This window comes from Cyprinodon variegatus, unplaced genomic scaffold (assembly GCF_000732505.1).
Source record: "Cyprinodon variegatus isolate N-32 unplaced genomic scaffold, C_variegatus-1.0 Scaffold135, whole genome shotgun sequence".
NCBI classification, from domain to species: domain Eukaryota; kingdom Metazoa; phylum Chordata; class Actinopteri; order Cyprinodontiformes; family Cyprinodontidae; genus Cyprinodon; species Cyprinodon variegatus.
In genome coordinates, this window is record NW_015150588.1 from 50,878 (window position 1) to 64,965 (window position 14,088).

General features: G+C 36.4%; 1 protein-coding gene across 1 annotated transcript; it reads left to right on the forward strand.

Annotated features, from left to right (window-relative positions):
- The first annotated feature begins 4,940 nt into the window (after window positions 1-4,940).
- On the forward strand, window positions 4,941-8,378 carry shfm1 (split hand/foot malformation (ectrodactyly) type 1). Its single transcript, XM_015376459.1, has 3 exons — window positions 4,941-5,067; window positions 6,036-6,129; window positions 8,186-8,378. The coding sequence occupies exons 1-3, from the start codon at window positions 4,992-4,994 to the stop codon at window positions 8,226-8,228; spliced, it is 213 nt and encodes a 70-aa protein (XP_015231945.1). The 5' UTR covers window positions 4,941-4,991; the 3' UTR covers window positions 8,229-8,378.
- Window positions 8,379-14,088: the final 5,710 nt, after the last annotated feature.

Here is a 14,088-nt window from a genome sequence, read left to right on the forward strand (position 1 = left end):
ATATAGATATATATATATATATATAGAGAGATAGATATAGATATATAGCTAGATATAGTTATATTTATAAATGCAGATATGTATATTTTGAGTGAATTTCTGTTTATCCCCTAGTCATTGAAGATCAAGTCACAGAGTTATGATTGTTCCTCAGGTCTTGATTTCCAACCAGGGGGCTTAAACACAATGAAGCTAGACCCCCCATATTTAATTTCTCTCCCCGCTGATAGCATTTATCAGCAGCATCCTGATAAAAACAAAATATGCAACTTAAGCCTGAGCAGGGCTTAGCCGCCGAGGTGGACCGGATTACCCGGAGACTCGCCAGGACAGGCATCAGATTGTGCTGTCATAAAGGGCCATTAGCCTCTTGGCAAACTGTACCTCAAGCCCAAGATGACAGAGCTTTTCAAGACGGACAGGGGGAAAATATGAAACTTAAATTCATCATGACAGACGTCTCTGTGAAAGGGACCCCCAGAAAGATGGATTTGTTAACACAGAACGAACCTGAAAAGGTTCATTCTTTTCTATTTTGATTTCTATTTGATTCATTTTTTTTAAATCAATTTTCCTATCAAATTTCTTCATGAATCAGTTCATATCCATTATTTTCTTCTGGTGTATGTATTTATGTGAAAACAGAGACAGAACCTCAACACAAAACACAATGGGGTAGACTTACTGAGTGGCTGGGATTAAATTTAATACAGGATCTTGACAGACATATCCTGGAAGCATGTTGCGCTCCCTGCAGATTTCCTATAGGATCCAATCTTACATGTTTTTTAAAATATTTTTTTGGGGGTACCCATGCTTCTTTCCTTGTAAATCAATGGCAATCATTTTTTTATTTACAGCATTTCAATCTTATATGGTGTACCATTTTAATGATGCAGTGTTTGACTTAACTATTATTCAGGGGTGCAGATTGAAAGAGGATGATCTTAATTAAAGAGACATTTTTACTGACAAATGTCTTTATAATAGCCTTTTTATTTCATCCTTTAAGACTAAAACATTGTTTGATGAGCAGACTGACACCTCAGTAAATGGCAAATTGTAAATGACCTGTACTTATGTTACGAACGTAACTGATCCAAACTCGGTCCAACATTGGCAAGGTTTGGTTTTCAGAGGGTAGTGTAAATAGGGTATTTGTCTCGACTCTGCTATGTTGCCACTCTCTCTCATATTATGGAGTACCTTAACAACTCTCAGCGTTTATATAGTGAATGTCACCCAACTCTGCATTTCTGTGTCGCCACATAACCAGTCCACCAAACACATTGAGTACATACAGTATTTCAGAAAAAAAAATTATCCAATGCTTTTTACTTGACTAATGCAAAAAAGAAATAAGTCATTCATTGAAATGAAAAAAACAGCACTCAACAAGACCTAAGGTGAAGACCGTATATAGTATGCCAAAAACCTGCAATGTCCCAATCTGTTTAGACTTTGTTTTTATTGATTTGAATTCTTTAGTGTGAATTTTTCCAAATAAGATGATACAATCCAGCTTTCTTTTACCTTAGGTTTATTTGGGTAGAGTGACAGGACAGCAGACAGTTGGCTGTCCCTCAGATCCTTATCTTTTTCTCTGACAAGAGCCAGATGAGGTAGATAATCTGCATTATTTAATGAAATAACTGTCTTTTTTCCTTATTCCATCCAAAACCCATTTTCATTTGCAGTGCCCAAAGGCCACATGACAAACAAGGCCTGTATGGCTATAGCTGGGGGAAGGGGGTGCAGACCATCAGGCTAGATGGGCAGTTTTCAGCCGGAGTCATCCTCTGTCTCAGTGGGTGTACTTACTGCGTCTGCCGGCCTGTCCTTTGCCAGAGGGCTTTGTGAAAGGGCAGAAATGTGATGCTTCCACACAACAACAAGTCATGGTGCAGTTAGTCTCCAGTGGCCATGTTGGATCTCCCAGTCTCTGACCTTTTTTTTTTTTTAAAAGAAAAGACTACAGGCGCCAGGCACAGTGTAACTGCAGTCTCAGGTATGCTGGGCGGACGTTGAGGCCACTTCCCAGGACTCCTCTTGCACCTGAGACTGAGTGACACGGGAACCATGCTATAGCAATACCTTAGGGAGGGGAGCTCAGTGCAAGAAAGAGCGGCATTCATAGTTAAATGCTTCATAAGAGAAGATATGAATGAAACCGATTTTCCAGAAACTTTCAGCCATTCTAATCAGATCATTCAATCTATGCTTAAAAATGGACATGGGGACAGACGTTATTCTATTATCAGAAATGTCTCATCAGCTTAGGAAACCTAAATACCTCACATGTGATCAGTGCTCTTTTAGGTTTGCCAGAAAACAAAGCATCATAGGAACAAATAAACATTTTACAGGAGAATATCTTGTCCCTGGAGTGAAACATGATGGTGGCAGAATATCGCTATGAAAAAAAAAATAATAACTTTCTTCAGCCAGGAAAAGGAGGTTGATCCTGAGGCGGCAATATAGGCTGGTCCTGCTTTTCACCTTCCAGCAGGGGATTTACACTGGAATGGTCAAGATCAAAGCAGATTAATGTTATACATTTTTCATTTTTGAATTGAGCAGATTCATGATGTAAAAATGCAGCTAATACCAAAGCTAACAATAAACTACTTAGCAGGAATATTACTAGTCTGGTTCTGTCACTGGGGACAGTGTGTAAGTGCAAAAATTCAGTGTGAACATAGAAAAAATGCAGAAAGAGATTAATGTGTTTGAATGGCCCAGTGCAGCATCAAAAACAACAGAAAGTCTGTGGTAAGAGCTGAAAATATGCACACAGACACTTGTCATGTGATCCCATCGGCTCTATGAAGTATCAAGTCATCGGGGGCGGAGTCAAAGGCACATCACACATTTTCCTATTTTAATTTGTTCAGTTTTCAAAAGCATAAATAATATTTCTTTCCTTTTAACAATTATTCAAAACTTTCTGTTTTCTGTCGATTTCTAAAGGCCAATGAAATACGCTAAGTGTAAGAATGTAACATGAAAAAAATGTGAAAAAACTCCAGTTGACATACTTCAATACCTGTGGATGATCCACCATGAGAGTGGTTGTGATATTAGCTCTCTCTCAGTTTTCTCCCAATTTATAAATAAAACTCATATTAAAAGTTTTGGACTTTAAGCTGTTTTTTGATGCCTGTAATGTGCTGCTATGCATTACTACATCCTTATGAGGGATTCTATTTAAACACACTAGAATTAACCCCCAACTCCTCTTCCAGTCTACTTCCTCTTTCCTCTGAGTGTTGTGGCATTGTCATGTACGATGGCTTATGATGATTACAAAATAATTTGAAAATAGAATAAGCACCCTGTGCCTAAGTTTGAGGTTTGTTCTGTCTGTCAACAAGTGACAGCTGCAGAGCAATTTTCATTGTGGTGTGAGTGGTTTTGTGGTAAATGTGCACTCCCATTTATCTAAAATACATCCTAAGCTGTGGCTGCTGCTTCATTATTTGAGTGAGCCGCATGGGTTACAAAGTGCATTTGTTCCCAAATGTAAAATATGTGCAGAGATTTGAATGACTGGAGTGTGTTTGTTTAGAGAAAGGAGGTCTTTCTAGTGGGTTGGAGTAGTTTGTGTGTCAGTTGGGGGAAGAAAGAACCAAGGATAGAGAAATTCACAGAAAAGATGCCTGTTTACTGAAATTTCTGCATATAAAGTCATGGAAAAATATCTTCGACAACCCTTGTTTGCTTCTGTTTTTTTTTGTTTTGTTTTTTTTACAGGTATGAATAATATAATAACCACATATATAGATAGAACAAAACCAATACTGTTCTTCTTCTTAGTTTTTCTTTTTCATAAGTGGATAATTTCTAAACCTTTTAATTTCCAGTATGCTTGTCTTTGTTTGTGTTCTTTAAGTCATGTATTTCTTGAAAATATTGAAGCAGCATCTCAATAAAGGCAATCATTTGAAATAGGTTGAAGGTGGTGATCAGTTATAAACAAAGATATTAATTTAACTATTTCCATTACATTTAGATAGTTAATTGTTTAATCTTCTTGTAATACAAAACTTTTTAAATATCTAATGTAGAGTTTCGCCATTTCAGTTCTGTTAAGCTATAATTCTTCAGCATGTATCCAAGTAAGAAGAGATAGCTGAAAAGTAAATAATCCTAAACTCTTTTCATATCATGTTTATTTCAATAATTAAAATCAAGCATGAGAAAAACTATATAATGATAATGCATTCTAAAATTACCCTTTAAATTTAAGTTTAGAAGTGTTTTATTATCCTGATCAATTTAGAATTTTGTTAATAATCTCTTCCAGTAGATCAATGTTACACCCTCAACAGATTATCTCAATTAAAAAGGACTTTTTTTTTTCTTTTGGAGCATTTTGTAATGCAAATATTTTAATAGTTGTTTAATGTACATGTTTCCAGATTGGACATTTAATCAATAGTACTCCCTATGACTATCGGCAAAGCCAGAACTGTTTTATTATACCCCTCCCCCTTCCCCTTCTTCACTTAGTCATGTAAAATTCTGTACATTTAGTAGCTAAAGTTATCAAAATTCAACAAAATCATTTTGTCTATTAAACTATGCTTAGTCTATGCAGGTTTGTAATACATTTGCTGCACCTAATGAGATGATTGAGGTAATATTACCAAGCTTTGAGGTGATTTGTTTTCCAATTTGATTGTAATTTATAAGACCTCCATTGTACACGAGATATTTTTTATATGATAATCTTTTATGAGCAGTATGAACAGTAATAAATTAGTTTGAACTGCTATTATGAATTCACTTTCAAAAGTTTTTTTCTCTTTACATTCATCTTTTTGTAGATTTTATTTTATTTTATTTTATTTATTTATTTATTTTTCTTAGATTGAACATGACTTCTGCGTTGTCCTGCGCAGCAACTACCCGCCTGAGCAGCCTCAGTTTCCCATAATTCCTCGGTGCGAGTAGGAGTCATCACCGAGCAACAACACAGCAGCGCTAACATGTCAGACAAGAAACAGACCGTAGATCTTGGTTTACTGGAGGAGGACGATGAATTTGAAGAATTCCCAGCTGAAGGTAAATATTTTGCGATTCTTTTGTATTTATGGTGTTTTTATGTATTAACAATTAACAGCTTATCTGAAATGTATGGCCTTAAGGCCGCGCGACAGTGACTCAGCTAGGCTAGTAGCATCGTTAGCAAGTAGTTATCTTTAACTGGCTAACCGAGCAAGAAACATCTCACTGACACGGTTTTATTTTTCAATTTTAGCAAAATCATCTGAGATCTGTGCTGTTTAATGTCTTAGAGCGTATACCGAACATGTTTCTGCGATACAATATTTTTATTTTACTGAACATCCTGTAGCTAACCGCACAGAAGTGTCCCACGACTGTAATTCTACCAGAAACGTGTATGTAATTGAAACTAAAAAGAGGGTTTGAAATGGTTTTGTTTTTGTTAGATTCTGTGAAAAGTTCCGATTCTGAGTAGGAAATATTTCGCAAAAACTGCCTGGTTTTCTGAGACACTAACATTTTTTAAGCAAATGCTGCTGTATATTTTTCAGTTCAGTTATTTCGGTGGTTTGCACAAATTATATTCATAATAATGCCTTCCATTTTACTAAAAGATTAGCTTATATAGAGACAGTGTAATCCATACCAAAAACAGTATCAAATATTTATCCCAACCTTTTGATTAAACTACCATATAAAAATATAAGTTTGTCGTCTTTATTATGTTATTTATTTAATGTATCTCGGATTTAGTGTCGGATAGAATTGAATTTCGTTATTCAAATAGATAAAGCAAAAGAAATTAAATCACCTTAAGGTCAATCCAACAATGCCTAATTAGATTTTTAAATGTAAGAGAGTTGAAACATTAAAATTGCTGTGTTTGTGGGATTAGCACTAAAGAGCAGAGAATGATCAACACCAAAAAATCCTCACCTGAAGACTAGCTGATAGTGACAGCAGCTTTTTCTCTAAGGGTTCAAAATGGAAAATGTACCTAAATGTGAATAATTCTTCTCTGTCAGACTGGACGGGACTGGATGAAGATGAAGATGCTCATGTGTGGGAAGATAACTGGGATGATGATAATGTTGAGGATGATTTCTCAAATCAGCTGAGGTAAAACTAACGCATCACACGACTAAAAGCCTCACTTATTCTAAAGCTCAGTTAAGAAAACCTTGCATGGCACAGTGGATATTAATATTTCGCATGTGCTTTAACTCTCCTGTCTCTCTTGAGATGAGAAAGAGATTTAGAAGAAGATCTAAGATGCAGGTCTACTCAATTAACAGAAAATTATTTAGACTTTCACCTTAAATCTCTTTCTATGGTACCTTTATGGGATGCTGAGCCCCCTTCACTCTACAGGAACAGCGTAAAATGAAGTCATTTTTGAAGGCGGGCCATAAATTAAGTCATCATTCACACCAGATGAGAATTAAGTTTTAGATTGCCTTATCTGAAGCTCACTGACGGTGATAAATTGATTGTGATACTAGGAACAAGTTAGGATCAACATAGACATCTTTTTTGCTCTATTTACAAGTTCTGTTGCACTGTTTTCTTAATACCCTGTTTTTCATGTCTTAAATGCAAAAAATTATAGCAGTCCAGGTGATTTCTTTAAGGGAAGCCACTTGAATGTGAATGTAATAAAATAATCAACTTATAATTAATTGTTAATCAGCGGTTTATTAGATTAAGATTGATTCCAACCTATCAATTGTTAACATTCACTTAAGGAATTATTTTTTCAGTGTTGTAGAGTTACCGCCCTACAGAGTGTTCCTTAGCAGGTGGAGCCTTACTGGAATTTGCAGAAGTAATGCCAGAATGGAGGCTTGCTATAACAGAAACATGAATCAAGTCTGGTCTGTGATTATTTCTACTCTTTAATGGCAGACGATCATGCAGAATGAACTTCATGCAGTTTTATTTGTAAATATAAACACTCGATTAACTGCTTAGGTTTTTGACCTTAATATTGCCCTTTTAGCAGCGCTGCATGATGAAGCAGCGTCCATTTCTCTTCCGTGCTCGTATAGGGTGAAGAAACATTTGAGATATGGTAAAAAAAGACATGCTCAGCAATAAGCATAGTAAATTGGGGAAGGCAGCAGATGAGGAAAGATATAATGTTGATCATCTCTAGGCTCCTTTCAGCTGGAAAAAACTTTGATCACTCCATTACTTTTGCTGAAATTCAATTTGAATCTAATCTGATATAATTATAAAAATCTGTTTATATTGATGCTTGAAATCAAGCAATATCACCAATATTTTTGATTTACATGCATGATGTAAACTCTTCTAAAAACCACTTTCTTACTTGAATTTAATACGATCACCTTTCTAAAGCTCAGTTTTTTATTATTGGATTATGATTTTGATCTTATCACCGAAATGTGTGGATGGATGGAAAAAACATTATTTTGATCTCCGCAGGGTTTATGTTAGAGAGTTCTCATTCTCAGATCTGTAATGCTTTCAAGCAGGGCTGTAACTAACTTGCTAATCGAGTAATCTGTTATATTTTTTAACTATCAGAGAGAGAAATGTTCCTTAGAGAAGATTTTTACAGAATTAAACCAGGTGAAACAAAAACTTTTCAACTTAAGGAGTCTCTGTAGAGCATATTGACAGATGAAAAATTGTTTATTTTTAAAGGGAGAATATATATATTTATTATTTACAAATAAGTGGATTGCTTTGTCAGCTAAAGGCATGTTTTAGTCTCTATTCTCCAGTCAATGATTAGTTTACAATTAATTCAATATTTTAATAATAAAGATTAATCTGATTAATTGTTTCAGCCATACTTTTAAGGAGTTCAAACTGTTGATGAATAAGCGCCTATGTTTAGGTTTGAATTCACTTGGGACAGAGTAATAATAATATAACATTATTTAGTTTAGTAACAATAAACGGGACCAAAAAGGTGGTTCTTAAAGGTATTATTATTGTTGTTTAAGGGCACAGCTGCCATCTGTGTGTATAATAATCAAATCCATAGCTGGATGCATTATCTAATATTTATATAGTTCTTCATTTCTCTGCACCTCCATCTCTTAATGGTTCTTACAATCAATAGCAGAGGGTACTCATGCCCCAACCGCCCACCAGTAATTATCTCTGCTGACTTGATCTCTTATTTTCTTTCTCCTTCCTGCAGAGCGGAGCTGGAAAAACATGGTTACAAGATGGAGACGTCATAATGGATCTCACTATTCACTGTTCAGTGACGTTGGACATTTCTATTTGATTATCACTGGTTGACCATTTACCAATAGAAGACTTTCAAGGATTCAGATTTGTTTTGTTCTTTTTTTGTAATAAATGATGGTAACGTGTTTGGGGAGAAAAAAGGTTTCAGAGTTATTTTTTTTATTTTTTTTTTTCTATAAAGTTTTATTAAGTAGTACCTAGTGTGATGCAAAGGATAAATTGGACATCACCTCACATGGTTGATTATTATTATTATTATTTAATTTGACCCAGTTTTAGGTAGTTGATTAAGGGAAAAACTAAGCACAAAATTAATTAGCTGATATACTGTATATAAAGTAGAGTCATGTCTAAAAAGGATGATCTATAAACACCCTATTTTTTACAATCATATTCTATATATTTACCATGCTACGCAGTTTAGTGATTGATGAGAAGAACTGTATTAATTTTCAGCATCAGTATTCTAACTGATGAGTGTCAAACAAATGACAGTCTAACAAAGGAGGAGACAAAAACCCAGACAAGAGAAAACTGAGATGTACATAAACAGCACAAACCCAACAAGTCTATGGCTTTGGTGCATGACAAACAAACATCCAGAGTTGGTTCCTGAGCAGCTCCATAATGCTCATCACCGCCGCCCCCTCTCAGCCCCACAGCGAAGAGCCGAGTCCCTGAAGGAAAGATTATCCACTGCCGTGTTTGTCAGAGGTGGGGAGGGGGTCTCAGCATGGGGCTTGCCATGCCTGGGCCTGCCCCTTGCTGCCAGCCAGGCCCTTCTCTTCCGCTCAGCACAGCGGGGACTCTCATACTGAACCAAAGGCCAATTTATCCCTGCCATTCTCCTCCGGCAAAATGATTTCTCTCTGTTTTCACGGCTCTTGGTTGAAAGGTGCCAAGGAGCTGAAATTGATGCTGGTAGGACCATAGTTAGAAGGGCTAGTTCATCCTGAAAACAACTTTCCATACTGCACTAGTATTTGTGCAACATTTATTATCTGGACATGCTTTATAGGCTAGTACTTAATACAACAAATTAAACGGATCAGGTTAGCTTTTGTCTATTAAGGAAAATATTGGAAAACATTTAAACTTTTGCGATTTAGGCAAAAGTATGGTAGAAAATTACGCTATCAGCTTAAATTCATGATAAATCCTTTATTCTGTTTAAACAAAAACTGCCCAATAACTGTGGTTCTTTGGAAGAATGATTTGAGCTTTTTTTGGTTTATCTTATTGATAGGTTATCAAGCTATAAAGAGCAGACATTTACTTGTATTAAAATATCTCAAGAGAAAGCATTGAGCAAGAAGCACAAAGGTGGAACTATCGTGATCAGCGCTAACGTTTATACAGGGCATTTTTTTTTTTTTTTTGTGGAATAGTTCTCTAAGTTCAGGATGGAAAGCAGTAACAGAAAACTTGTTCAGGTATGGACTCCTTATTGACTTATTGTTTGTAAAACTGATGGAAGTAAAAATAATAAGTGGTCCTCCTAATGGTCAGTCATTCTGAAAACCTTCCCATGTAAAATCTAATTAATGCTCACTTTCTTTTTCCCGTGTCCTTCCCAAATACAAGAATTCTAGGGTATTACAGGCTCATACTTTGACCTTTTCCATCAGATAACGCTTATTTTGCTAATTGACAAATACACAAAGAGACATTTGCTGGTTATAAACTACTCTAAAACCCTGTGAAAGGGAGGTAAATAGCCAAAATGTTGCATCTTTTAAGGCTAACACTGAGTGAAAGGTTGAATAGCAGTTGATTAATAAATGTTAGGTACACAAGGTTTGTTATTTATGCTGAGTTACTTTGCTTTTAATTGTTTTAAGCATATAATCCTAACCTTTAGATGTTAAATATATGTATATATGATTAGCCTAATCTGAGCTAATAAATTAGTATAGTACAGTAATATATAATTTATAGTGGGAATTTGAATTTATGCTGTACCTACTGCAAAATGGAAGCATGCAGAAAGACATAAAGGTAAATATGATTCTAATAATATATATATTTTTAAATAAACACAGACATTTTATTTTTTTATTTTTTTTATTTTTTTATTTTACGGTAGCTGATATGGAAGTCCCAAAATCTCATTGTATCCGTTGCAGAATATAATGACAATAAAGGCTTTTTGACTTTGACTTTTAGGTACAAAGACTTAGTATATCTTTCTTAAAATACTCAATACTTGTCAAGTATTATTTTCATGATTTATTTTGCAGAATTTAGCCCAATTATGCCTCCAGTATTAGAAATCCAGAGTAATTCATTTTTAATTAGTCTGATTCTAAACTTTATAACATTGTGCCCCAACAGATGAAAAACAAAAATTTTATTAAATCAACAATCCTAAAGCATATTAAAAATGATGGTGGTTGGTGTGAACAGGAGGGATCTCCTGTAGCAGTCAGTATTAATTGAGCTGGAAAAGCTTCTGACCAAAAACAGTTTGATGAGGATGCTCAGGGTTGCTTTAATGTGCTTTGTTTTTAAATGAATCACCCTGCGCAAATTCATCTCCACAAGAACAGAACCAGCCTTGTATTTCAGAATAACCAAGCTAAAGTCATTAAAACTCACCCTCTCTACATTTTTACAAATTAGCTCTACACTTTCAGCTTTATTTCCTAAAAATTACAACTCTAGGCTTTTTTCCTCCCATGTCCAAAGACTGAAAAGTCCAAGCATGTTGAGGAGCATCTGACAGTCACTTCATCTCTTCAGAGAAAACACCAAATCCCTGTTTACCTCGAGTTATTATCTCAATTATCTGTATATCACAGCACAACTGCTCTCTTGGGCATGTTACATGCTCCAGCTGCCACTGATACACAAATTATTGAAAGAAATAAACATTGTGTCAAAGCATGCAGCTGAAAATGAAGTAAGGTCTTGTGTTTTGGGGTCTGATTTAGACACACAGGCTGCTCAAATCTGTTTATGCCCATAAAAGTAAGGGCACTGGGCTCAGATAATTATTCGAGGGGCTGGGCAGTCACTCGAGTGAAAAAAAATCGGTAAGTGAGAGGAACAGAGGAGGACCTGTGACCATTTTGTTTGTGCTGAGAGCGTAAGATTGCTCCCTTGTGTTAGAAGCCGTTGTGGGTCTCCACGGGCCTGTCAGCATTCAGCCTCACAAAGATCACCAACCCTGTCAATCTCTCTCCTCTTCCCTCTTATTCAGTTGCGACCTTAATTTTTTGCATCTATTGTAACTGTTGTTGTCCTTGGTGACCTGCATGATTATCATTGGCTTGAATGACTCCTGGTGACTCATATCAAATATTCTCCAAATCATAGGTATCATTTCAATAAAGGACCCTACTGCTGCAGTGAAAGTTTGCATCACTGAGCTCCTAAATACTTCAAACTGATCCTTCTCTTCCAGACTCCTCGATAAGCATTCTCTTATTTGCAAATCGTTTCCACTCGGCCCACGCAGTTCTGAGACCACATGCAAGAGAGCAGCCAATGGAACTGTGGCGAGGACTATTTCATAACACTTCATGTTGGGAGATGGCAGGTCCATTGTTCTCAAGGCCCACAAGCCTGTGGGCGAGAGTCCCTGCTGTGTCTGCACTGAAGAAACACACCAGCCTCTCAGGCTATATTTTCCTTTTCTTTTCTGCAGAGACTGCTCCAGCTCTCTTGCTCTCTCTGTGCTACAGGCCCTAATCTCTCCTCTCTTCACTTCTCCCCTTCCTCTCCGATCCCCTCACCAGTGCGCCGGGGTGAGGATGAAGCTGTCGCTGCACAGCTAGGAAGCATGCAGCTGCTACTATAATAGCCATAATTGCACGTTTCTTTTGTTGGGTTGAAATTAACAGTGGGGCTACAATCCTACTACTAAAACCCCCCAAAAACCACCAAGTAAAGATGGAACGGTGAGGTTTTTTTTTTTTTTTTAAACTCAGAAGAGCGTTTACCAGAGAGACTGCCAACCCCATTGCAGAATGGTCCACACCTGCATGCTCGCACCCCCGCTAAAGTAAACACAGATAATAAGGTATAATTACTTTAGAAAATAATAACGAGGAGGAACCCTCAAGACCCCCCCCTCTCTTGGTGACAAAGGGCTGCTTGTTTATTGTGGGGGGTGAAACGGCCACAAAGGACGACGGCGAGTGCCCTATCAAAAGACCTGAGGGCCCTACTGAGAGTCCCGCATAGGAAAGCCATCAGTGTCAGGGGGGACTTGGGCTTTTAAGTCTTTTTTTTACTCTAACTGCCTCAATTAACCAGTATGGATTGACCACAGGCCACTTTTTTTGCTCTATTCATGCTCCAAAAATGATCCTGTGTTGTCTTCAAAGATACAAGATCAGAGGAATCATATAATACGGTTATTAAAAGTAAGATATTAAGATTTGCTATTTACATTTCCACTTTAAAGCAAATAGATTAAAGTTTTCCTGTGGATATTGTCTGAGATAAATGTATAGTTTACTGGGGGAAAAAGGTGAAAAAAGATCCTGATGGTTTACTTAATCAAAGAAATAAGTGGTGGGCTTTTAAAATACAAAAAAATTGCTTTTATTTATAAAACACCAATTCACGACATGTCATCTCTACATCATACAGAAAGATTGATTAAAGATTTTATATGCAAGGAAAACCAGCTGATACATGAAGTCAATGAGTTAGCAGGATCGAGCATGTGGCAACAACAGACATACGCTTGCATTGTGCCATTGACTCTACAGCAATCCCTCAAGAGCATGTAGCATATGCAACAGACACAAGTTGGAATAAGATTCTCATTGTGTGAAAACCTTGTTTAAAAAAGATGTTTAAACTACCAAAGATCAATAAATTTGCAACATGAATAAAATACTACTACTAATAATAATAATAATAAAAAAAATCAGTCACTGCATAAAAATCCATCACAGAAAAAAAGTTTACAGATCGCCACAAAATATATTCCAACCAAGTGGAAGAGGGTTCTCTGGTCTCAAGAGGCCAAGATTCACAAACTCACAGCCAAAATTGCAGCACACATCATCCCCAAATTAGACCATAGAGGTGGCAGTGTTATGCTGTGGGATCCTTCAACATTAGCATGAAAGCTGGTGCAAGTTTAAGGGGATATGGAGGGAGAAATTAAGTAACATGCAATGCATTCTTTTTTTTGTAAATGTTAGTAAACCTTAATGCCAACATCAGGCTAATGTCTGGCACTGTATAGTTCTCTGCACATTGTCTAGACTTTAACATGTGCTTACTGTCCACCACCAACCACTAATGATGCTTTGGTAAACCAAAGGTAATCACACTGGGTATTACGCTTATCCACTTACTAGAATGGGGTACAAATATTTCATTCGACCAGGAACCAAGACAGAGGCTGCATAGGATTAGTTTACCTAATCCAAAAGACATGAAAAGAAAGGAACACATGAGACCAAAACTGGTTAATTAGGAGCTAAATACCATTCAGTTAAACTTGGTTTTATCGGTTAATCTTATCAGTTCAGGTTCATTACAACAATAAAGCATAAAGCCAACTAACAGTTTTATTTCTTGTCAAGAAATAGATCTGATTTTTTTTCTTTTACTTGGCACCAACAATTAATCTTATTCATAACCCACTATTAAATAGTTAATTGATGTTTTTCTGTTTACACTCTTTGTTCCAAACTTAGGTGATGCTTAGACCAGACAGTCTGTTAGATATGTTTCTCTAAACAGATCTTCAGAACAGACTGGCTGTACCTGCTGTGAAATGTTCTGGTTTGTGAAGTTGTCTCTTCCCAGTAGGTCCCTTGGATATTTGCCTTCAGGAAAAAAGAAAAAAAAAAGTGGCACAGCTGCTGGTTCTTCTCCTCACCT